Genomic DNA, 26,340 nt, shown 5'->3' on the forward strand with positions numbered 1-26,340 from the left:
CTTAGTAACTGTTTTACAATTGGCAAAAGTTGGGAAACCATCAGGAAACTGTAGAGAAAACTCTACTTTTCATGCATTTTTACTGTTTCAATGAAGATTTCCCCACTTTCTCACACTTTGACCTTTACCTTCCTTTTAGCAGAAAAAAGTGTGTGTGCCGGGGTTGGGAAAGAGAAGTGTAACAAAAAGAAAAAAGGGAGTGGAGAAAACCCAGAACAGTTTTTAAAAGCCCACAATTTTTGGTCTAAAAACCAGACATTTGAAGTAAAAACAAATAAAGTGGAAACTGAAATTTTTCAACTGAAAACTTGATATAAGGCTGTTTTTACCCTTCAAAAATTCTGCATGAAAATTCTACATATATGTATGTTAAACTAAGCAAAACCAGTTGTCTTTATGGATAGCAATCTGGAGTTTCTTGTGGAAAGAGAAATATGAATTAAGAAAAAATATGGCATAAATAATGTTTTCGGTTTGAGATGAACAGCACCATAAACCAGGCAGAAGAGATGGACATTGAGACTCAGATGTCACAGAGACATGTATGGATCATGTGGAACCTCTAGTGGTGAAAATGGTCTCCATTTTACAAAATAATGAAAACCTGCTTCTATGTACTGTGAAATCTCTGTTCACAATCACATTCAGAAATTGACACTGCATTAATGGGATACAATCTTTCTTGTTGTTTTTTAAAGAGAAGAACTGCAGGAAATCTGATCTATGTTTTGATTGTGTTATACTAATAACATAATACTATACTTATGCTTGAGATGGCAGTTCCATTTTAAGCTCCTATTTCAATTATTGTAATGGCCACTACCTACTTAAAAATGAGACTTCTGCCTGAATATTGTATTGAGAGAAGTTGAATGAAAAAAAATTCTCTTTTTCCCTCCATAAGTTTCTTTCTTTATGCATTTGACAGCACTTGGTGTGTGTAGCCAGTTTCATTGTTTCTCCTTTATTCATTTAGGGCCTGATTCAAAGCTGTTGAAGCTAACAAGGTTTTTTCCCTTCCGCTCCTGAAACACTTATGTGAGTAACTTTATGCTAATGAATAATCAGTTTGATCTCAATAGGCCTATTCATGTGAAAAAAAGTTATTCATATTGTGATACAGAATGGCCAGAGGGCAGCAGGAGAGTGATCCTATTGGGATTCAGGAAGTGGGTGGGCACAGCCCGCCACTGCTAAAGGACCTCCCCCCAGCCTAAGGGGAGGATCCACAGAATCTGGAAGCCAAGCGATTCCAGGGGACAACTAATGAAATAACAGGGAGAATGATAGAGGGGAAGATATGTAAGCCCCAGGATGATGAGAACCTTATTCCCTGTAGAGGGAAGAGAGGTTGCTATAGATTAATTAGAGCACCTGAAGTCAGTCACCCGTTAAAAAAAAAACCCTGCTTCAATCAGCCAGGGGAAGGAGTTGAAGCAGAGTGGTTTGGTGTTGGAGCAGAGAGCAGTTTGGAGGAATTGAAGCAGAGTGGTTTGCTGTTGGAGCAGAGAGCAGTTTGGAGGAATTGAAGCAGAGTGGTTTGCTGTTGGAGCAGAGAGCTGTTTGAAGGAGAACAGTTTGGAGAAGTGCTGTGGCGGACCAGAAGACCAAGACCCTAGGTAAAGGGAAACCTGGCTTGTGCAGAGCAGAGGGACTTCACAGACACAAGGGGTTGGGAGAAACTTGGCCCAAGCAGAGAGAGGGCAGAAAGCCCCACAAGCTGAAGGGCTGGAGAGGGAAGTAGCCCAGGGGAAGGAATCGCTAGTTCAAGTGATTTGCCGCTATCCCTAGGGCCCCTGGACTGGGACCGGAGTAGAGGGCGAGTCTGGGTCCCTCCCTCTCCAACCCCTTTCTCTGGGACACTAGTTGGGACAGTTGATACCCCAGATCAGGGGTGAGAAAAGGAGGCCTGAAACCCACACCCCCCAAAAGAGGAGAAAACGCTGGACCCATCATAATAGTGCCGGCAATTTGTCACAATGTGCATAAATATTTGGAGTATTAGTGCATGAGTCATTTCCCCTTATTGTTTTGTGCAGGCTTTCACCCACCAACCAGGGAGGAAAAAATATTAAAAGGAAAATACTATTGTAAATCCACAAAAATTGGCACAGTTTTGAAGAGCTGCATGTAGAGAGTTTCACATAAGCCATTTGCAATGAACAACAAGAAGCTGTACTGGTCCTACAAAACCCATGAACTATGCTGCATATTCTGGGTCACCACCTACTGGCATCTTATTTATCTATCTAGCTATACACATAGACACCTCTCTTTTATAGAGCACTCCTGTAACAATGGAGATTCAAGGGCAGGTGTCATTTTTTAATCTGCTTTCAACTCCTTTAAAAAAAAACTGGCTAGATTTCTAGCTCCCCCTTTCAAACTCCTCCTAGTACCCAAAAATGTTCTTTTGGGCTGATATTTTTTGTTTATTCTCAGCCCTGAAGTAATTGGTTTTGGAAAATATAAGAAAAGCTCGTCAGTCTGTTATCCAACTGTGATGTTTTTCAGCCATTATAATTGGTTTTCAACCTTTAAAAAAGAGTGCAGGATCTTGGCTCCTTTTCACTCAAATAGTTTGGATTTAACAACTTGGGTATAAACCTAATTCTCAATAAAGGTCACTAATACTTTGCTAAGATTAAAAAAAAACACTTGGAAAAATGGTTAAGAAGTTATTAATGTGTGCAGTATTAAGTTTGTATTGTTCTAATTTTTGAATCAAAATATTGAGCAGTACCAAGTCAAATGCCTCACAGAAGTCTATTACATCAACACATGCATCCGATGAAGTGGGCATTCACGCACGAATGCTCCAATACATCTGTTAGTCTTAAAGGTGCCACAGGACTCTCTTTTGCTTTTTACATCAACACTATTATCTTTCTTAATCAAACTTGTAATCTCATCAAAAAAAGATATCAAGTAAGCTTGACAGGATCTATTTTCCATAAACCATGTTGATGGCATTAATTATATTACGTTCCCTTAGTTCTTTCTTAATTGAATATCAACTGCTTTATTATCTTATCATTATGGAGGAAGAAGGATTAGGACCTGGACACAACCTGGCTGTAAGGAGCAGAGGAGAAAGAGTAAAATATTCTCAAGTCATATGTCTGAGTGACAGGGAAGATGGTGATAGTCAACAGTGACAGAGAATGTGGCACAGGAGGGAAGGATTAGTGAAGAAAGATCAGCTATTTTTAAATTACCAGCAATTCTTTCAGGAGATATCACCGAGAGACAACCTGAGATGTGGATGTGGACAGATAAAAACAAATCAGGAATGGAAAGCTAGATTTGTGAGTCATTCGCATAAAGATGGTATTTGAAGCTTTGTGAATGGATGAGACAACTGAGATTTTATAGGCATAAAGGTTGGGAAGTTAAAAGTTATGATTCCCAGAGTAACTCTGACTCACTTCATTAGGGATGAGCTCAAGCTGCAAAGTTTGCATCTGAATCCAAGATCTGAACTCCCCCAAAATTAAGAGGATTATGTTCCAGCCTTTACTGTAAAGGTAAGGTATACAGATGCAAAGGTCAGATCTGAATCTGAAGTTTCCCAAAGCCCAAGGCTTGGTTTTGGGCCCATCTTTTTCTACACTAGACATACATATTGTAAAGAAAAAAAATCATGTATGGTTACAAAATATCCCATATGCGCCAGGGGACCAAATCTGAAGTTACTCTGGGGACAATCACTTGAATTTTCAAACTTTTAAAATCGGATCCAGAAAGTTATATCAGCACCAGATTTCTTGACTCTTATAAAGTAGGTTTGCAGTGTGTTGTTTTGTTCCACTTTCATTTGAGAGAACTTGATAAAAATCCCACTTTTTGATTTACTTAATTTTTGAAATTTGATTTGTTATTGGGGCTAGTGGGTTTTGTGCTTGTAGAGCAGGAATATGCTGCATCATTACCAAAAGTTAAAAAGAAACAGAAGTCACTGGAGAATGCAAAAACCTGGACATAGCAAATCAACAATTGAATTAGGCCAACCCTCTTACAAGGAAAAGAATTGATTGATAATTTTGCACTATTAATCTCCCTTGACAGAGATCATGAACATTCACATAGTCACACTAGGTACTTTCCCCCTAGAAAGGTATAATAAGGGCTATCTAAAAATCATTCTAAAGGAAGGTAGTCAACCAAACAGAGAGAGAAATTATTCACTCTCCCTTTTGGATCTTCCAACTTTTGCTTGGGGCGACTGGATTCATGTTAAAGCATCTCTTTGGCATGTGTACATTCCAGATATTCACAATCTTGCTTGTTCTTTGGCAGTTCACCCTTTCAGATTGTGTCAATGAATGTGATTCAGCCAGTGACCTTCCTGATTTGTTCAACATTTTGAAAAGGAAACTCTGGGCCATGCTGATTGACACCAGCTAAAGACCTGGTTTGCAGTCTCTAAACTACCCACAGATCTATTATGCGCTCAAAATAACGAAGGGACTGACTTTCCCATCACTTAAAATGATGGAAATCAGAAGAAACCCCATAGACGTCAAGAGTTACACTGGTGTAAAACTAGTGTAAGATTGGAAGAGAATCAGGCCTTGGGAAAGCAGCTCTGATTCACTGCAAGTCTGATTTAATAAAAAGAATGAGGAGTGCCAGTCTCTAAGGTGCCACAAGTACTCGTTTTTTTTGCTGATACAGACTAACACGGCTACCACTCTGAAATCAGATTTAAGTGTTTGCCTCTTGCAAATAGGGGAGCACAACAAATCCATTCTGAGTGAGAAATCCCAGAGATCTGGGGCATGGCCTCCTCTGCCACAAAGACACCTGGGAGGGGAAAAACTAGAACTAACATCATTGTGCAACCTCACCTGCAGGTAGAGAAGGAGGGAATGAGTGACGAGCTGGCAGCTCCCCAGATCAGCCAGGAGAGCAGAGCAGAGGTCTCTCCCCCATCCTGGAGCAGGTTACAGCCCCGGAGAGGGATGCCAGCGTGCGATCTTGACTGGATTGTTTGGGTCTTGTTTGCTGACAGTTAATGATTTGCTGCGGAAGACACCCGCACAGGAGAGAGATTTTGCCCAGCAGCTGAGCCAGCGAAGAAGCCGCGCGCTAGCACCGCCCTCCCACCTCCTTCCTCTCCTCTGTCTGCGCTCGCCTCCCACCCAGCTCTCTAGACAGCAGCTGCTCGGCGGCGTCTGGCTCCAAATGGAAGCGGCTGGTCCCGAGGATGCCACCTGCCCGCGGGCACCGTCGGAAACAGCAGCAGCTGCCGCGACTGCAGCAGCGCCTCTGAGATCGCCCCCCAGCCTCTTGCTCGGGATCAAAGACAAACTTTGCACCTGGTGAGTACAAAGGGCCGAGGCGGGCGGCGGACTTGCCGCGTGTCTCTGCCCTGCTGCTACCCGGAGGAGCCCAGCGGAGGCTGAGCCACGTGTGATCAGCACATGGGTAAGCGGGAAGCTCCCTTCCCGGAAGGGATGCCCTAATCCCCCTCTCCCCCGAGGGCTACCCCATTGAGAGCAGACCCCTGCCTGTGCCCAGCTACCAGCGCGTGTGGGCTGCGTGGGGCGTTCACACGTGTTTCTCTGGGAAAGCCCTAGCACCGGGGTAATAGCGGCTCAGCTCCGGGACTGCTTGGGAGGTGGAGAAGGAGCCTGAGAGTGAATTGCAGGATCAGGGGTCAGGAGGCCAGTTCCCAGCTCTGCCGCTGACCTGGTGTGTGGTTTGTAGGCAGCTCATTTAATCTTACCGGGGATAACACTACTCCCCCTCACCTCCCAGGGATGGTGTAAAACGCATGGAGATCCTCGGGTGGAAGGTGCTACAGAAGAGCACGGTATTATGTAGCTTTTGCAATTAAATCGGTGTCCCCAGCTTCATAGCAAACGTGCCCCCTTTCCCTGATCTATCAGCCACTTTATTGTGCACCCAACTGGTGTTGCCACATGCGAACAGGATGGACAATAGGATCCTGTTTTGCCACCTTGCCGCCCCTTTGCAACAAAACAGCCCCAGGGTGCAACCGAACCTGGGTCTGGCATGTGGGATGATATTCTGCAGGCTCTAAAGCTGAATTGGGGGCCCGCTAATGGCTCATGAACAGAGTTTGCCGTTTGTGGGATTACGATGAAGAAATCAGTAGCAGGGGTTGAGTGGCAACCCTTTATGGGTCCCCTTTCACTCCTTCACTCATCCCTATTTGGTATCTCTGTAAGGTAGTATCAATCTTTTGGGAACGAGGGGCAGGGCAGAGCTAGTGACCTGAATAGGGAAGAGATTCACTCTGTTCACCTTGGCTGCAATCCTGACCTCATTTACATTATTGGTAAAGCTCCCATTGATTTTAATGTGCTCAGGATTTCATGCTTTGTGTCCTGTGGATAAACTGGGGGAAGGGAAGCATGAGGTAATCTCCCATCCATCTTTCTGCCTTTTAAAAACCTGCAGCAGTGAAGTCTAGGTAGGGGGTAGTCACACATACCCTTAAATCAGTGATCGCCAACCTTTTTACACCCATGATCACTTTTTGAATTTAAGGGCAACCCAGGGTCTCCCCGCCCCTTCCCCAAAGAAAGCCCTGTCCTGCTCACTCCACCCCCTCGGCCCCTGTTGCTCGCTCTCTCCCACCCTCACTCATGTTCACTGAGCTGGGGTAGGGTGCAGGCTCTTAGCTGAGCCTGGGGCAGGGGGTTGGGGTGTGGAGGGGGTGAGGGGTGCAAGCTCTGGGAGGAAGTTTGGGTGCAGGAGGAAGCTCCAGGCTGGGACAGAGTGTTGGGGTGCAGGAGGGGGTGCAGTGTGTGGGCTCAGAGGGAATTTGGGTGCAGAAGGGGACTCCGGGCTGGGGCAGAGTGTAGGGGTGTAGAAGGGGCATGGGATGCTGGCTCTGGAAGGGGGGTTAGGGCTGGGGCAGGGGGATTGGGGTACAGGAGGGGGGATGGGGTGCTGGCTTTGGGAGTGGGGTCAGGGCTGGGGCTTGGGGTGCAGGAGGAGGTATGGGGTGCTAGCTCAGGGGGGGCTCAGAGCTGGGGTGCAGGAGGGGGTTCAGGGTGCAGGAGGGGGTTCAGGGTGCTGTCTCTGGGAGGGGGCTCAGGGCTGGGGTTTGGGGTGCGGCCTCCCGCCAGGGCAGCACTTATGGAGCTCCCGGTGTCCCATGGCTACCTCTAAGGCAGGCTCCCCACCTACCCTGTCCCCACGCTGCTCCTGGAAGGGGCCAATGCGCCCCTGCGGCCCCTGGGGCGGGCACGTGGTGCCACATGCTGCTCCTCTCTGCAAGCATCACAACTCCCCGTTCCGGGCCAATGGGAGCTCCGGGGGCGGTGCTTGCAGACAGGAGCAGCATTTGTGGGGAGACCCCTGCCCCGGGGCCTTGCTGGCCAGGGCAGGCAGGGAGCCTTAGTGGAAGCCCCGCTTCTCCACCAGAGATCGCGATTGACTGGGAGATCCTCTAGCATTGACCAGTCAATCGTGATTGACCGGCTGGTGACCACTGCTTTAAATGAAGCATCCCTATGAAAGGCTGCTTTTTAACTCTCCCTGTGTGACTTTGGTCCTGTAAAGATGTGGAATGTGCTGGCCCTGATCCGGCAAAGCCTGTAAGTATATGTTTAACTTTAAACTGAAAAACTACTCCTATGCTTTCATTTAAGTAGGTGTTTAAGGCTCTTAAATCAGTGAGGCATTGCAACGCTGAGTACAGCAAAGCCTAAATACCTTTTAAAAATTTGAACCTAAATGTTTTGCTGGATTGGGGCCAGACTGCTTTGTACCTTGCAGAATCGGGCCTATATCCCCCAGCTATCTGTCTGTATCCCAGAACCACAGCATAGTAGGAACATTTTTTACAGCTTTGTAGCATCATGGGCCAGGATGCCAAGAGAGGTTTCTAAGAGTCAAGTCTCTCAATGAGGATCCTTTTAGCTGTTGTCTAGCATTGGACAAAACTCAAGACTACAATCTCTTCTGCATCTCAACGTCCGGAGACTGACTTCAGCTGAGGCAAACTTAGTATTGGAGAGTATTAGTATCTGGTTGAAAACACAAATGGGAAAAAAAATCTTCACTAAAATTTTGGAAGTTGTTTTTGTTCCATGGGTATAGAAAAGGAACTCATATTCTTTCAAAATATTCACAAACATGTTGAATAACAAAAGTTCCTTTTCAGAACCTATGGACTGAAAATTACTTCAGATTTTTCATTCAAATTTTTATAAGAAATTTTTGGTTTACAATTTTTTGAATGTTTTGGGGCTCTTTTTTCCTCTCCCTTCCCACTTTTCTCACATTTTAATTGCCCCTCATCTTCACCCCTTTTTCCATTTTCCACAGAAAAAGGGGGAAAGAGAAAAGAGGAAGGAAAAGGAAGGGGAAAATAAATAAATCATAAATAACATTACTGAGACTAAATTTTTCATTTTCCAATTTTGTGAAAATGAAAAAGCCCCCAGAAAGTTTGTAAAATTTTTGTTTTTTTTCTAAAAATTTCCGATGTAAAGAAGAATTAATTTTTAACAATAAAAAAAGTCTTCATGTGGGAAAAAAAAAATTAACCAGCCCTAGAATTAGTTAGAGGAGGACAAGGTCTGTTAGGTTTCACGAAAGCTTATGCTCAAATAAATTTGTTAGTCTCTTAGGTGCCACAGGTACTCCTGTTCTTTTTAAGGTCTGTTAGGTCAGCTAGGCCAGTGATGCGCAAACTTTTCCAGTCGCATGGGGCCCCCCCTTATCATTAATGGAAGCTGTCCGTGACCCCCCATTACTGCACAGTCAAGGCTTCCTCCGCAGCGTGCTGCTTCTATATTGTTGCCAGGCTGCATCTCAAGGGCAGGGTCAATACCTCTCTCCTCTTGGGTTTTCAGGATGGGGGAGGGCACGTATGACAGTCTGTGGGGGCAGAGCCAGTGCTGGGCATGGAGGCTGGTGGGAGCAGAAATCGGCATGGGTGGCCTGCTGAGGTGAGTTGGGGAAGGAGGTGGCTCTCCATTCCCGACCCCCTGTGGGGGCTGGCATGAGCCATCTGACATCGCTATTCAACGCCCCAAACATTCCTCCGTGCCCAGAGAGGCACACCTCATAGTGAGCCTAGATCAGTGGTGCGCAATCTCACTGCCAATGCAGGATTGTTCTCTGAGAGCCAGCTAAGTAGCGGGATCTCAAAAAGGGGGGGAGGGGGGAATGTTTTCTTTGTTCCTATGGCTGAATTTTGGCCAAAGTTGTGAAAGGCAGTATGTATACCCTGAAATGTATGCATGCAGAGCCATCTACTCTCAGAGAGCCATTTTGGGAACTGTAATAATAATTCATATACTATTTTGGACTTTTATCTCAAGGCTCTTAATACACTTTAGTAACATTAAATGCACTTCTATTCTGAAAAGTATTTCTGTAAAACGGCATTGTTGGGCTCCATATTTACTGGTGTCTAATAACTTCTGTGTTAAATATGCTCAGCTTACTTTTTTTATATCTGCCAGTTCTGCACTTGCAGCCTGCAATCTGTTTCTTTTTCATACATTACCAGCAGTAACAAAGACCCTCAGTGACACCTCTGCAATGCCATTAACTTTCAGTAGGTTTGCATAGGTGACACCAAACAACTCTGTTGAAGTGTCACTAGAAGGAATAGAACCTAGCTCACGCTAGCTGTGCAGGGCTAACAAAAATAAAAAGTAGTAAGATTTATTATTAGCACTCATGCCAGCAGATCTGACTGAAATATGCTCAGGTACAGAGCTCTTGAATAAGAAAATGTAATTTTTATATAATTTATCTTGAGTGTAGACCTTTTAAATTAATTTAGCCTCACAACAACTAAAAACTGCTTTAAGTTACAGCTGCCTGGCTGTTACAAGGGTTCACACAAGCTTAGTTGCTAGTCAGTGGGTACGTCTACACAGCAGCTAGGAGGTGTAATTCTCATGTTGGGTAGATGTGCATGTCCTAGCTCTGATTGAACTAGAGTGCTAAAAACAGCAGTGTTGACATGGCAGCATGAGCAGTGGCTTGGGCTAGTGTCCAGAGTACAGTCCTGTCCGAGATCCTAGGTATGTACTTGAGCAGCTAAACTGAGCCACCACCTGAGCCATAGCGGCCACACTTAGGCCTAGTCTGCATTCAGGGCCAGCTCTAGGATTTTTGCTGCCCAAAGCAAAACCAATTTTGGCCGCCCCCTCCCCCCCCGTTCTTTAATTACCCCACCCTCCGGCCCCGCCTCAACTCCACCCCTTCCCCAAATCCCCAGCCCTGCCTCCTCCCCCCAGGCTCTCAAGTCTGGGAGGGAGGGGGAGCAGCGTTTCGCGCGCCGCGGCCGCTCGGGATCTCCTCCCAGGTTTGAGAGCCTGGGAAGGAGGGGGAGACGCCGAGTGGCCGCAGCGCGGGCGCCGCTTCTCCCCCTCCCTCAAGCCTGGGAGGGAGGGGGAGCAGCGGCGCTCGAAGCGGCCGCTCGGGGTCTCCCCCTCCCTCCCAGGTTTGAGAGCCTGGGAGGGAGGGCGAGTAGCGGTGCGCGAATCAGCTGTTTTGCGCGCCGTGGCAGCAGCAGCGGAGGTGAGCTAGGGCGGCTGGGGCACATTTTTAGGGGCGGCATTCTGGCGCCGGCCATGCTGCCCCTAAAAATGTGCTGCCCCAAGCACCAGCTTGTTTTGCTGGTGCCTAGAGCCGGCCCTGTCTGCATTACCAAGTTAGGTTGATGTATGCCTTGCATCAACCCAGTTGTGCATGTGTCTACACTTAAGGCGCTGTCTACACTACAATGTTTGGCTGATGCAAGTTACGTTAGCATACAACCGCTGCAGTTAGCATATTGCTTGTGTGTGTGCAGACTTGGCTCCTTGCATTGGCACTGTGTGTACTCATCAGGACTGCTTGTGTCGATGCACAGAGCGGTGCTGCATCGTGGGTATTCCAGTGAGCAGCCCACCACTGTTCAGCATGTTGTCTTGGGCATAAGTGAGTTGGGCAGGGGTGACTGGGAGCAAGGGTTCAACTTCCCATAAAGCCATGTTCTCCATCCCATAATATCGCTATCCCATCATTTTCGCACCTGTTTTCAATTTCCCACAAACCCATGCGGGGCTTGTTAATGTCTGCCATCTCTGACAGAAGCATGGAGCCTGCACAGCTCTGCACTATTGTCGTGAGCGTTGCAAGCACAGGAGGCACGATCCTCTGGTATTTGTAGAGCCGCAAGAACTGCAGGGAACATGACAATTTCTTTGAGGACAAATTGCCATGGGACATAGCGAGAACCAATTCATGGGTGTTGGTGGCATTCACAGAGCATCTGCAGATAGTGGAGCGCTGCTTCTGGGTTCAAGAAATGAGCAGCGACTGGTGGGATGGCATTATAATGCAGGTTTGGAATGATGGGCAGTGGCTGCAGAACCTTTGGCTGTGCAAGATCATATTCCTGGATCTGTGCACTGAGCTTGCCCCAGCCCTCCAACTCAGGGACACCAAACTGGGAGCAACTCTGATAGTGCAGAAGCAAGTGGCAATCACACTGGACACTTGCAATGGTGGATTGCTACCTCTCAGTGGGAGTCATTTTGGAGTGGGAAAATCCACAGTGAAGGCCTTTGTGATGCAGGTGTGTAAGGCCGTTAATAGTCTCCTGCTACGCAGGACGGTGACTTTCAGCAATGTGCAGAACATTGTGGATGGAGCAATAGACGGCATGCGTATCTCTAGTTTGGCCCCAGAGCACCTTGCCACAGGGTACATCGACAGAAAGGATTAGTTTTCTATGGTTATGCAAGTGCTGTTGGATCACCTGGGATTTACTTCATTGCCATCAATGTTGGCTGGTCAGGGAAGCTGCATGATGCTTGCATCATTCAGATAGCTACAAGCAGGGACCTTCTCTGCTAATTGTTGGATTTTACCACTGGCAATGTTGAACTGCCAGTAGTGATCTTTGGAGGGATGCAACCTACTCCTTACGCCCTGGGCTCATGAAGCCGTGTACCAGCTGTGTACCAAGGAAAGATTTTACTACCAACTCAGCAGGTGCAGAATGACCGTGACGGGGGGACGTGACAACGAGGGTTGTGTAGTTTGAGGGGGTTTTATTGTCACCTTGTTGTCACCTACCATCCCACAGCTACAACCCATACTTGATGAGGACCTGTGATGGGGGCTCTATTCACCACTGAACGGTGCCCCCTCCTTGTGGTTCTGGCGATTAGCTCTGCCAGGCCAATGCCCCTTCCTTCCATTGTCCACTGTCTTTCTCCAGTGTGCAGCCCCTCTCTCGCTCTAGGAGGTGCTGCTGCCTCTTCATGACTCAGTCCTCCGGCCAGGTCACTCTGCGGTTTCCCCTTCCAGGGTAAAGTCCTTCAAAGTCTCTTCTGTTCAAGTGGCATTAGGCGGTCCTCACGTCCGCTGCCCTGTCCCTGTCACTCCTGCATTGACCCAGGCAGCCTTCTAATTCATTGCCCCAAACAGTACCACTCTGCAGTGGTTTGTAGAGGAATCTACCAAGGACCCTTTACCAAGCAGTCAAGGCCTGCAGCTTTCCTGACCTTACTGATGTCACTGCTGGGGACTACTCTTTTTCTCTTCTTCTGCTTCTTCTCTTCCTTCTCCCTTACCTCAGGGAGCGGGACTTCAGGCTTCTTCCCTATTGCCTTTCCACAGTATTTCGAGCCTCCTAGATATATGGAAGCCCTGCCTGTTTCCTGTCAGGTGAGCTTCCTTCTCATTAGCTCCTTCCACATAGCCCCACCCTGCAGGGTCCTAGAGCCTGGGCTCCAGCCAGAGCCCAGAAGTCTACACAGCAATGAAACAGCCCCGCAGCCTGAGCCTGAGTCGGATGGCATGGGCCAACTACGGGCTTTTCTTTTCTCTGCAGACATGCCCTAAAAATCATGGACTCAATAGAGACACTGGATTTATGGCTTATTACAACAATCTATAACCCACTTACAACACCCATCCAGCTGCTTTCCCTCCCGCCCCCTTCCTTTTCTTCCTATGACTGGAGTGGTCTTAACAGGCCATTTCACTTTGAGTGGTTCCTTGAAATACACCTCTACCCTGATATAATGCTGTCCTCGGGAGCCAAAAAATCTTACAGCATTATAGATGAAACTGCGTTATATCGAACTTGTTTTGATCCACCGGAGTGCGCAGCCCCTCACCCTGAGCACTGCTTTACCTCGTTATATCCGAATTCATGTTATATTGGGTCGCATTATATCGGGGTAGGGGTGTATGTGGTAACTACTTATACTAAACAATCTGTTGAACCTTGAATTTAGCAATGACACTCAGTTTCCCAAACCTGAAGAAGAGAGCTATGTAAGCTCGAAAGCTTGTCTCTCTCACCAACAGAAGTTGATCCAAAAAAAGATATTTCCTCACGCATCCTGTCTCTGGCTGTTCAAACTCTAATATCCTGGGACCATCACGGCTACAACAACACTGCACAGACACAAGGGCTATCAGACAAGCTCAACGAGGAGCTATACGGCTTAGGGAGGCTTTGAAAGAGCACTTTAACAGCAAGCCAAAGTAATGCGCTCTGGTGTACTGCACTCAACCTGGCGCTGCAGTTTGGGGGCCTGTTAGGAATTGTGTGATGCTTGCTGCACATGTGTGCATAGGTCACCGACATTGCAGTTAATACTGTTGGGATGCTTGCTGTACCTTTATGATGACTGCTCTGTTTTGCATTGGCCCTATGGGTTGTGCGTGTACAATATTACAACTTTCACTGCCACCAGGCATCGTGCCACTGCAGCATTTCAAATGTAGACAGGCCCTTATATTTTTACTGCACTAACATGCTCTTAGCTAGAACATGTACATCTACCCAGACTAGAATTACACCTCCCAACTGCAGTTTAGACACTCCCTAAAACTATGTCTTCACTGCAGTTAACTCAGGTTAACTCCTCTTGAATTAGCTTCGCTTGAGTGCAAAATAATTGCAAAATGACACTAGAACAGCACAAAATAATTGTATTAATGATTGTATTAGCAACAGCTGAGTTTTGGTAACTTGAGCTGTCGCCTATACCCCATGATGGGCCAGCCAACTTGAGTTAAAAGCACCAATACAGTCCAGTTTGGGGTTCTTGAGTCTGTCCGCACTACAGTGTATAGAGTAGACATACCCAAGATGGTTTTGATCCAGCGAGCTCGAATAAGAATAGCAGTGAAGCCACAGCAGGTTGAGTGGCCACATGGGCTGCACAACCCCATCCAGGACCCTGGGTATGTATGTAGTTGAGCGGCTAGCCCAGGGGTCGGCAACCTCTGGCACGTGGCTCGCCAGGGTAAGCACCCTGGTGGGCTGGGCCAGTTTGTTTACCTGCCGCGTCGGCAGGTTTGGTTGATTGCGGCTCCCACTGGCTGCGGTTCACCGCTCCAGGTCAATGGGGGCGGCGGGAACCCGTGGCTAGCACATCCCTCGACCTGTGCCGCTTCCCGCCGCTCCCATTGGCCTGGAGCGGTGAACCACGGCCAGTGGGAGCCGCGATCAACCAAACCTGCCGACGCGGAAGTAAACAAACTGGCCCGGCCTGACGGGGTGCTTACCCTGGCGAGCCGCGTGCCAGAGGTTGCCGACCCCTGGGCTAGCCTATGCTGCTGCGGATTCATTGCTATTGTTATTCGAGCTAGCTGGTTCAATGCTAGCTGGCGTATGTCTACATGTGCTGCAGTCACACCGCTGACTGCAGTATAGAAATACCCTTTGGGTTAGTGTACAGTGCAGCCATGAGTGTGAGTTACAGCTCATGCAGCCATACGTCTGGAACTTTAATCTAACTAACTTGCTAAAAATAGCAGTGAGGATGTGGCAGCGTGGGCTGCACAAGGCTGTCTGACCCCCCGAGTATGTTCTTGCATTGCTAGCCCAAGCTGAAGCCCACGCTCTCACTGCTGTTTTTAGTCAGCTAGCTAGCTTACAGCTAATGCTGGGACATCTACATGTACTACAGCTGCAGCTCAGAGGTACCCGTATGCCTACACAGCAAATGATGATGTGATTGAAGCACAGGTAAGCATACCCATGCAAGCTTATTATAGCTAGCACAGCTACCAGTAGTAGTGTAGATGTGTTGCCCAGGGCTTCAGCATAGGCCTTCTCATGCTACAATCACACCTTCACTTGCAGCATAGACCTACCCTAGTGTGGGGATGAGACTTGAGTTAGGGTATGTCTACAATGCAATCAGAGATGTGACTGCAGCACACGTAGGCATATCTGAACTAACTTTGAGCCATAGCTAGCTTGAATAACAAAAACAGTGAAACTGGCAGCATAGGCTAGCCGCATGGTTACGTTCCAGGGTCCTGGGTGGGTTTGTACAATCTGTGCTGCCAACCAACCTGCTTTGGCTTCACTGTTATTTGTGATTCAAACTAGCTAGATGAAAGTTAGCTTAGCTATGTCTACCCATGCTGCAGTCACACCTCTGACTATAGAAATACCCTTACTGGGGAAACACTTGAGTTAGCTCAGCCATGAAGACAAGCCCATAGTCAGACAGTTTTCAACATCCACAGTTTTTTGTGATGTACATGAAAATCTGGTTGTATCTTTGCAATATTGCCAACACCAAGCATTCAACAATCATAGAATTTCAAATCAAGTTCATGGTCTTGGTCCTTGAGCTCAAAGCACTCTATGGCCAGTATATCTAAAAGATTGACTAAAGCTCCAGGATAAAGATGGTGGTTGATAACTCCACTCCTCTGGTACCTGGGAGTTCTTAGCACTAAAACTCATCTGTGCAGGAGACCATGTGATCTGAGATTGTGGAATGAACACCCCCAGAAACTAAGGAGCATCACAAATCTCACCATCTTCCACTCCAAGTGCAAGGCACCTTTCTTTGAGCTTGCCTTTTCAAACATAAACAGGTAGCAACAGGTGTATTTATTAGCTCCTCACAGCCCTCCCCAAAACCAAAACAACAACAAAACCCTTATCACAACAAGGCACGCCACTGCGCATGCTTCTGTCTCTGGGGAGAGGAAGAGAGAACAAACCATACATGACAGATGTGTAGTCGTGTTGCTTAATGCAGTTCTGGAAGGCGCTTAGACACTGCAGTGATGAGTGAGATCTGATATCCTACAGAGTGGTCACCAACATAACCAGCTTGTGAACTAGGCTAGGAATATAATTTGATATATTAACTTTGAATGTCTAGGAATACAACAAAGCTCAAAACTACTTTGAATTAAATAGAGAACATGCTTGAAAACCAAAGTGAGCTAGAACCCTTTCCCCATTTGTAGCTGGGCATAGGACGAGGTGCATGAGTTAAAGCAGTGCTTGCATAGGAAGTGTTCATTCTAATCACCATCAACAACTGCAGCGGTGTGTGATGGAAAATAGCAAAAATATCCACAGCTAATAATAACACTTTGCATTTCTGTAGCACCTTCCCTCCAAAGGTCTCAGCTCACTTCAAGTCACTCAGGAATTGAGCTTCACAGGAGGCTTGAGTTAGATAAGTATTATCCCTCTTTTACGGATTGGGTAACTGAGGCACAGAAAGTTTAGGTCGCACAGGAACTCTGTGCAGAGCAAGGAATAGACCACAGGCCCTGGGTATCAGACTACCTAGCTGCACTGGAGATATTCTCTGACTGGTTTTAAAACCACTTCAGCTAAACAGAGTTTAAAATTATTTAAAGAGATAGTATGGACTCAGTTTTAGATGATTTAAGTTGGCTTGATCTATTTTTACTGAATGGGTTCCAAGACTGTATGAGGTTAGAAAATGCTTCCAGTGTAGACAAGGCCCCAAGTGCAAGTGTAAGTAGGAGGTGCGCTAAAAAATGGTATCAACAACATGTTTGAGTTGAGGAACTAATGAAAGGGAGTGGAAGAAAGAACTAGATGCCAAGCTAAGAAATGGCTTCTTGTTTTTCTCTGTAAATATTAAGATAATTAATTTTTGTGTTTAATTCTAAATTAATTACATTTTTCTTTACATTTACAGTCATATTTTGAAAACACTTGTGCTGGGTCAGGTGCTTTCCTTGTTTATCTGTGGGACTGCTGTTGCAAGCCAGTATTTAGCAGAACAGTACAAAGTGAACACTCCAATGCTACAAAGTTTTATCAACTATTGTTTGCTTCTTCTAGTTTATACAACAACGTTGGCATTTAGGAGAGGTATGTGAAATACTGTGGGAGGGATTTTGGTTCATAAAACTGTTTTCCTTGCATACTTTTCATATTAATGCACTAAAACAGTGAGACATGCACTCTGTGAAGTATGGGCCAACTAAACTGAACTGAACACATGAGAGATATCATAAAAGTAGGGGTCCACTCCTGAACCCACTGACATCAATGGTAAAACGCCCAGTGACTCCAGTAGAAACAGGATTGGGCTGTAGAAGATTGAATGCACCTGAATATTGTGGGGAGAGTAAAGGAGGTTTTATTTGTTTCATAATTTGTTTAAAAAAACATTTCGTATATATTTTAAAGTATCAGTCATAGCATAGTGAGAAGCTGGCAATTTTATGGCCCTGACTCTGCCTTCAGACAGGCACGAGTGGACCCCTTTTCCTGTACAGAACCCCACTGAAGTCTGTGGACCTAATTCTCAGTTACTGAATTCCTATACTTCTGTCAGGAATGAAGAGAGGGAGGATGTGATAGCAAAGGCAGCTTTAAGATACCTTTGCACTTCCCATATTCTGGGCTATACAGGGCTATGCTCAGCCTTTTGAATAAATTAGAGCAGTCCTGAGGCTACTGCTTTTTTTAATTCATCTTCTCTTTAAACAGCCCTAGTCTTGTCAGTTTCTTTTCAATTGGAAATCTTTCTATGCCTTTACTCATTTCTATTGCCTGTTTGTGGGCTGCGTTCTGTTTCTACTTTATCTTTCTTCAGATGGGCCAACTAGAAACAAACACAGTAAACACATTAGATATACTTTAAAAAGCAAGAGCTCTGAAATAAATATCCAGCATTCCTTTTGAAACAAACGTATATTGATTGAAGTTTTCTCTAACCAGGCAGTGACAGCCTTTTGCAAATTCTGAAAAGGAAGTGGTGGAAGTATATTCTGTTGGCAGTAGTGGATGTCGAAGCTAATTACACAATTGTAAAGGCTTACCAGTACACAACCCTAACGAGCGTTCAGGTATGGATCCTTTTCCCTTTCTGATTTGCTGCTTTTAAATCTGTTTGAATCCGTTACTAACATAAGATTTTATAGTACAAATATGGAACCGTTTTAAAATGGAAAAGGTTGTCAATATATGGAGTCCTCGCTGCAGTCTGGGGAATGGAGCATGCTGTGCCATGAGTTATACTTCTGGGAAGCAGTGAACATTTGCTCATGGTATCCAGTGCCAAGTCTCTTGAGTACAGCTATTATTTTGATAGAACGCGTTTTTAAGAATTTGCTGACAACAGCTTCATTTCCTGGGTGGTGCAAAACAAGGATTTGGGCCAGATTGTGTCTTGTCTGGCAAAGGCCTTTGTCCCAGCCCCAAGGAGCTCTGGGAAGCATTGTAACACAGTGGGGCACACCTGTTGCACGACACTCAGGCAGGTGCATTCTTATCCATGGCCAACCAGTATTTCTGACCAGTGTGGAGTGGGAGCCGGGCCGTGGCCCCACCTGCCTCCTGTTCCTTTTCACCTAGTTTTGATGTGGCTTGTATCCCAAGGAGCACTGCAGGGAGCAAGGACTGCAGCTGTGGCTGCCCCTTAGTGTGAGGAGAAGGGGACGGTTCCTTTCATACCCTTCTGCTCGAGCAGCTGCACGGGAGTCAGCCACAGCCTGGCCCTAAAGGGCTCCAGCAGAGAGAGAGATTTGTGAGTGTGACTGAAAGCACCCCTGTATTCACACCCTATGCACCACTGTAATAATCTTAGTACTAAATAGCCCTCTGAGGTATCATGAGGCTGGTCAATAATATCATGGTGGTGAAATGTTTGTAGCAATATTATATGTAATGTTATGAAATCCCCCTGTATGGTGTTATTAGGATATGTTCCAACCCACACAGCCCTGCCCAGGCAGAAGTTGTTAAACAGGCCTGTCCTAAACAAAGGAATGTGTGACATAAGTAGTAGACAGGGTCCTCCAGACAGCAGGGGGAGGAAATGACAGGAGACAAAGCAAAATTTGCATTTCAGCAAACACAGGTGAGAAGGAAGATGATGGCACCTTCTTCACCACCAGATTCCCTGTCACCTTCTTTACTGTTTGATTAAACTTTGGTTTGAGGATAACCTTCAGCAGAAACCACTTCAGAGATTCACTGGACTATACAAGAGTGGGGCAGAGAACCTCATATTCTCTCTCTCTCTCCTTCACCTAAGGAGACAAAGTAATCAGGGCCTTTAAGAGTCTCCGGGAGAGATCTTGACCAAGGAAAAGGATCAGTCACCATCTTGCTGGAAGACTGTGGGTGAGAAAGGCCATCTTAAACAAAGCCTTGACCAAAAACTTGCTAGATTAGGTTTTAGATTTTTAGATTTATGTTTTCACTTTCATCTCCTGTACCCGAATTCACTTAAAAATCCTATCTTCTTTATTATAAACTTGTTTTATTTTTTAAAATAAGCCAATCCAGTGCTGTGTGTAAATTGAACTGTTTGGTAACTACAGTTAAAGTAGTAAACTGTTGAATATTTACCCTTTATAGGGACAGTAAACCTTTAATATCTGAACTGTCCAGGAGATACTCCTGGGGAAATGCTGTGCAACTGCAGTGCAGCAGAATAATCCCTCCCTCCCATTCTCTTTGCTTCCTTGCAGAAAATGGTTTCTGTAGGGAAGTAAAGAGAAGCTGCACCAGTACTCCCTCACCCCTCCCTGGCAGCTCAGATGCTCTTTTTGGGCTGTGTGTGTGTGTGTTGGGGAGGTAAATCTCTGGGGGAGGAGGGTCTGGGGATGCCCCAGCCACCCAGAGACTGCTAGTCCCAGCTTGGGGTGGGGGAGTGGATCGAGACGGAGTTCTCCTTCCCCCTCCCTGCACAGAGCAGCTGGGGCTGGGTCAGATCATACCCTGGCTGCAGGAAGCTCTGCACGGGGGGTGGGGGAAGAGAATCTGACTGCTGGGGCAGGGTTAGAGTTAGGTGCGAGGGAGGGTGTGTGGGGGGGGGTCTGGATGCACGGGGTTTGGATGGACAGGGGAGCAGCTCCCTGTACAGTGACCCCTCCCCCCACCCATGCACCCAGAATCCCCCCTCCTCCCGAGCCCCTTCTGCATCAGGAGTCCCTCACACCCAGAACCCCCCCCACACACACACAGATTCCCCCAAGTCCCAACCCTGTCACGCCTCATCCCCTGCATCAGGAGTCCCCCGTCCCCCCACTGAACCCTAACCACCATCACCTGGACTCCCCTGCAGAGTCCCATTCCCCCTGCACCCAGAACCCCACACCGGGCTGCCCACACCCACATTGTGCCACATAGAACCCTGGAACTCTTGAGGGAATTCAGCAACAAAAAAATTAAAAACTTAAAATTCTGCAAAGTTCTGCATATTTTAATGGTCAAAATAACACAGAAACACAATAATCACTCCATTTTCAATTATTTTGGTAATTTATTTCAAAATACTTGTCAGAAAATAATTGAAAATGGTGTGACTATATTGTGTTATTTTGACAAATACAATATGCAGAATTTTAAAATATTGTGCACAGAATATTTAATTTTTGTCACAGAATGTTTACTTTTTTTGGCGCAGAATTCCCTCAAGAGTAAGGAGAGGGCTGGACAGTGCAGAACGCACATTTCTGGGAAATTTTGGGATTGGGAGTGTGTTGGGGTCCACCCTGCAAATAGTAACCAAGGGTGAAGGAAGCCAAAGTGTGACCGGTGTGTTGCTGACAGGCTGCTGGGGTCAGAGTTACTGGACCAGGGCTGTGGCTATACACAGACACTCAGGGTGTGACATGTATGCTGTTTGTGTGCAGCCCAGGTTGGGAGCTACAACAGCAAAGCACTTTGAGGCACCCAAGCTTGCAGGTGAGGTGGTGACACAGCCCCTCACTGGTCTGTCCTGCATCTGGGAATGTGACAGTGAATGAGCCAGACAGGGAGAAAGCGGTGTTTAAAATACAGAGAGAGGCCCAAGCCATAATGTTTAGCCCTATCTCTGGCTCTGGATTTCCCCAAGGCTGGTCACTGCTGGAGACAGGCTACTTGACAAAATGGCCCAGTAGGCTGCCCCCTTAAAACAAGTTCAGGATCCTCTGCATCAGTGAATCGATGGAGCTTGAGATCAGCCTCATGATTCTTCTCAGTGGAAAACTTCCACTCAGTGGGAAACTTCCATATATTTTCAACAAAGGAAAAACAAAACTATTTTCTTTAGTTTAGCAGATGTTTGCACTGCAAGGAAGGGTCTTGTAGATTTTTACAATGATAACATTGAGATGGCAACTGCTATTTCCCGGTAAGTAAAGAAAAAAGGATTTTGGTGCACACGTGCAATGGTTTATCCTGCCACAGTGAAAACAATACCAGTGGAAATTAGAATTCTAACAAGGTCATGTTTTAATTTCATGCCATCGTCTAGCTGAGCTGATAATTGAAATAAGTTGTTTGACCATATACTTCACAGCACAAAATATGCAATATTGAAAGAAAGATCGATTTATATTAAGGGCCCATTTATAAATGGTTTCTGAATAATTATAGATGTTATCAATATGTTATAGACAAGAGTATTATCTATTATAGACGTTTATAAGCTGTGATGGGTTGGATCACAGAACCCCCTCCGGGGGGCTGCCACCTGGTTTGCCAAGACTACTTCTGCTCCTGTTTTCCCTGCCAGCTCAGGACTCCAGCACCCTGTCTTGCTGAGCCAGACACTCCCGTCTGCTCCAACAAAGACCCAGGGTCTGAATTACTTGCCCCAAAGCTGTAGGTTTACCCAAAGCACACAGAAATGTGCTTGTCTTTAGCACTCAGATGCCCAACTCCCAATGGGGTCTAAACCCAAAGCTTATTCAGGGTAGACTCAAAATTGTTCGCCCTCTATAACACTGATAGAGAGAGATGCAGTTGTTTACTCCCCCTGGTATTAATACATTCTCTGAGTTAATTAATAAGGAAAAAGTGATTTTATTAAATACAGAAAGTAGGATTTAAGTGGTTCCAAGCAGTAACAGACAGAACAAAGTCACCAAGCAAAATAAAATAAAATGCGCAAATCTATGTCTAATCAAACTAAATACAGATAAGATCCTCACCAGTTCCAGAATACTCCCTTTTACAGGCTAATCTCCTTTTAGCCTGAGTCCAGCAATCACTCACACCCCCTGTAGTTACTGTCCTTTGTTCCAGTTTCCTTCAAGTATCCTGGGGGGTGGAGAGGCTCCTTCTTTAGCTAGCTGAAGACAAAATGGAGGGGTCTTCCAGGGTTTTAAATAGACTTTCTCTTGTGGGTGGAGACCCCCTCCTCATCCTGTGTAGAATCCAGTCACAAAATGGAGATTCGGAATCACATGGGCAAGTTACATGCCCGTGCATGACTCATAAGAACATAAGAAAGGCCGTACCAGGTCAGACCAAAGGTCCATCTAGCCCAGTATCCTGTCTACCGACAGTGGCCAATGCCAGGTGCCCCAGAGAGAGTGAACCTAACAGGCAATGATCAAGTGATCTCTCTCCTGCCATCCATCTCCATCCTCTGACAGACAGAGGCTAGGGACACCATTCCTTACCCGTCCTGGCTAATAGCCATTAATGGACTTAATCACCATGAATTTATCCAGTTCTCTTTTAAACTCTGTTATAGTCCTAGCCTTCACAACCTTCTCAGGTAAGGAGTTCCACAAGTTGACTGTGCGCTGCGTGAAGAAGAACCTCCTTTTATTTGTTTTAAACCTGCTGCCTATTAATTTCATTTGATGACCCCTAGTTCTTGTATTATGGGAATAAGTAAATAACTTTTCCTTATCCACTTTCTCCACATCACTCATGATTTTATATACTGAGGACTTGCAGGTAGCAGCCATTACCCACATACTACCTTGAACATCCTCAGGTAGACTTCTTAGGTGGATTGGAGTCGTCCAAGCTCTTTTGTTTAAGTGCTTCCTGATTGAGCACTTAATTTGCACATTCCTTTCCCAAGAAGTGACCAAACGTTCTAACTAAGGCTACTTAGAAATCAAGCAACTATACAGCCAATGTTCATAACTTTGAACACACAAATGGTGCCTGCATACAGCTAGGATGAACATAACCAGTAGATCATAACCTTTACATAGATATGTTACATGGCATATATAGCAAAACCCTATTCCAGTTATATCATACATACATTTATGAGCATCCCCGCCATAAAGCCTTATGGGGTACACTGTCACATAAGCACATCAGTGGAAGGTGTTATAATGGTTATAAGCAACCTATTGATCTGTTGGGATCACTGAATCTGTAATAATTGACTAACCATTGATTAAAACATCTATTAGCTGTTTATAAATGAAACCTTAGTATAAAGTGTGGCCAAAAACTGAGCTGAGACAGAACATCTGGTAAATCAAATTGGAGGGTCATTTTTTTCCTCCCTGTAAAAAAGGAGGGCAAAACTGAACAGCAACAGAGAGTTTGCTGAGGTGCTAGTAGTAATAACTCCAAATGTCAATTGCCTACTGCCTCATGGGTGTCTTAGAGCGCTATTGTATGAACCATTATTCTTATAAGTAATCCCAGTGACATCAGTGGGCCAGATTCACTGCTGTGCTTCAGCTGCTTTGCCCTTCTCTGATCCTACTGCTAGAAAATGGTATCTTATACTAGAGGGCTTTGTAATCTAGCAGATAAAGACATAACAAGATCCAGTTGAAGTTGGAAAAATTCAAACTGGAAATAAGATTTTCTATTTTTTTTAAACTGAGGGTGATTAACCATTGAAACAGATTACCAAGAAAAATTACCCATCCTTTGGATGTTTCAATCAAGATTGGAACTCTTTCTAAAAGATGTGCTTTAGCTCAACCACAAGTTATTGGCGTTATTGGGCTAGATGTAGGAATCACTGGCTGAAATTCTGTGGAGGTCAGAATAGATCATCTCATGGTCCCTTCTGGGCTTAAAAATCTATTAAAGTTTTTTATTTTTAAAATGATTTTTTCAGTCTGGGCTGGAGGACTGTTTGATGATTAGAAAACTAGTGAAATGGTGACCGCATTTATCTATAAATAGTGAAAGGGACATTTCTAGACAGATTGTCTAAAACTCTTTGCTTTTGCTTCTTTTTGGTAAAACCTATTTGACGTCAATGACTATCATTTCACGCAGAGGAGGCTTTGTTAAAGATTCAGCAATTTCAGATAGAGTCCCTAATAGCTCTGGCTGGTCTTTCAGCAAAATCAGGGAAGACAAGATTTTACATTCCTGACATTTCTAAAGGTTAAAAAAAAAAAAAAAAGGCAGAAAACAAACAAACATCCTTAAACACTCTCCCCACAACCCCTTTGATTTGATCCATCATTGAGAACCAAAAAGGGGACAAACACAGTTTTAAAAAATCCTTTGCAGGTCACTTTTAAGTGCTTCATTCTAGGAGACAACCACCTTGGAGCTTAGTAGTGATTTATCCCTAAGCAGATCCATGGGGAGTAACTGGACATAAGGCTATATAGCCTGTATGGCTGGGCAGGGCTTGTGAGTCTGTGCATGGTGGAGGGAAGAGACGGAGCTTTGTGTCTGATGCTCATTTCTCTGAGCAAGTGGGTTGGAGGGGGGCAGAGAGAGACTAGACAGAGCAACGGTAAAGCTCTCTTACATGTCACTAGCTGGATGAGACGGGGGAATATACAGAAGGTAGAAGTGGGCTGTTGCAGCAAATTCCCTTCACCCACCCAAAAATATTCGCTCAAGGGAAACTGTGATGCAGAGGGACATCTCAGGCGATGTCTATACTGCAGGTGCTACAGTGGCACAGCTATGGTGCTGCGGCAGCGTTGTAGTGTAGACATTTGCTACAATGACAAAAGGATTTTTTCCCTCGAGAGGGGGTAGCTAGGTCGACAGCAGAATTCGTCCATCAACCTAGCGGTGTCTATACCTGGGCCTAGGTCAGCTTAGCTACGTCTCTCAGGGTTGTGTATTTTTACATCACTGAGTGACACAGCTAGGTTGACCTGTTTTAGATGTAGGTCAGGCCTCAGAGTCACCATTCCTTTCTGGAACTCCTCCTGGGATGGGGTAGTTAAACACCTCCCTACATAGGGCTGAAAGTAAACTCTTAACATAGCCTTTAATTACAGGCAATGGAGTAACAGAGCTGTGAAATCTAGAACAATGTGCATTGCTGTTCCAGCAGATAAATGACACCTTTAGTTTAACACTAGACAAAACCACAGAATTCAGTGGTGCCAGAGGAAGTGTAAATGTTTTCATTCTTACCATAAAGCAAATGCTACATTGGAATGTTTGGTAATACATGTCAGAACATGTTCTCATAATACAGCCTTGGTAGGTCCTTGTACATCTGTGGGCTTCTCAAATAGGGCAAACTGGAGAGAATCCAGGGAACAGAGAAAAAACTGATAGCAGGATTAGACGGAGCATGTGATTTATGAAGCACAATTAAGATTTAACCTGTGACAATTCCTCATTCTGCTGTCTTGATTTTAGTTGAAATACTCTGTATAGTTATGAGCAAGTGAAAACATGGGGTAATAAACAAAAGTCACTTTGCAGACTAGAAAGTCAACACCAGTTTCTGGCAAATTCCAACAGGAAAGGTGTTTGTTGTTTTTACTGAATTAGATATAAAAAATGAATAATACAATTGGCACAATGTTCCTTGTGTTACTTAATTTTCTGTTTGTTTTATGCTGCAACCCAGTTTTCAGTTTTGAGTATACTACAGAGTTTTGGACTGATAATGCATTGCTGTATTGTTTTCTGGAAGAAACTGTAGGTTTTGGAAACTGGCTATGGGATAACCGTTCCCCTCAAAAATTATTTACAACTTTCCTTTCAGTAGCACTAAATTAACCAAAACATAGTTTTTTTTCAGCAGAACCCATCTTAAAAATGCAGGGCCAGATTTGGTCTCAGTCACATTAGTACAGAGCTGCAATAACTCCATTATTTTTACTGGATTTACTCTAGATTTTCACTGGTGTAACTGGGATCAGAATCTAGCCCATAGTTCAGAATTCAAGGTAGAAAAGGGGAAAAAATAAAAAACCCAGTTGAGCATGACCAGATTTAGCTACTTTAGTGTGGCAAAATAAAACCACATAAAAAGAGGAAAAAAATGAAATCCAAACAAAAATCCTCTTTCTAGTAGTTCAGTGGCCCCTGGAGGAACATGGGTTTAGTAGCAACATTTTCAACACTCTCACTTCTAACGATAGTGGGGGTGAGCAGACCCATCATGAATATAATAC

General features: G+C 45.3%; 1 protein-coding gene across 3 annotated transcripts in view; it reads left to right on the forward strand.

Moving 5' to 3' along the window:
- Positions 1-4,876: 4,876 nt before the first annotated feature.
- Positions 4,877-26,340, forward strand: part of SLC35F2 (solute carrier family 35 member F2) — a 36,498-nt gene continuing 15,034 nt past the window's right edge. For 2 of the 3 annotated variants that reach the window (XR_008443519.1, XM_054015527.1), the window contains exons 1-3: positions 5,096-5,324; positions 16,938-17,113; positions 17,969-18,096. Coding sequence is in view for 2 of the 3 variants with exons in the window: in XM_054015527.1 (XP_053871502.1) it covers positions 5,188-5,324; positions 16,938-17,113; positions 17,969-18,096 (441 nt within the window). In the remaining variant the exon portion in view is untranslated. Of the gene's footprint in view, positions 5,325-16,937; positions 17,114-17,968; positions 18,097-26,340 lie in introns of all 3 variants that reach the window. The other variant, XM_054015529.1, reaches the window with a different exon arrangement.

Source organism: Malaclemys terrapin, chromosome 1 (assembly GCF_027887155.1).
Source record: "Malaclemys terrapin pileata isolate rMalTer1 chromosome 1, rMalTer1.hap1, whole genome shotgun sequence".
Classification (NCBI taxonomy): Eukaryota; Metazoa; Chordata; order Testudines; family Emydidae; genus Malaclemys; species Malaclemys terrapin.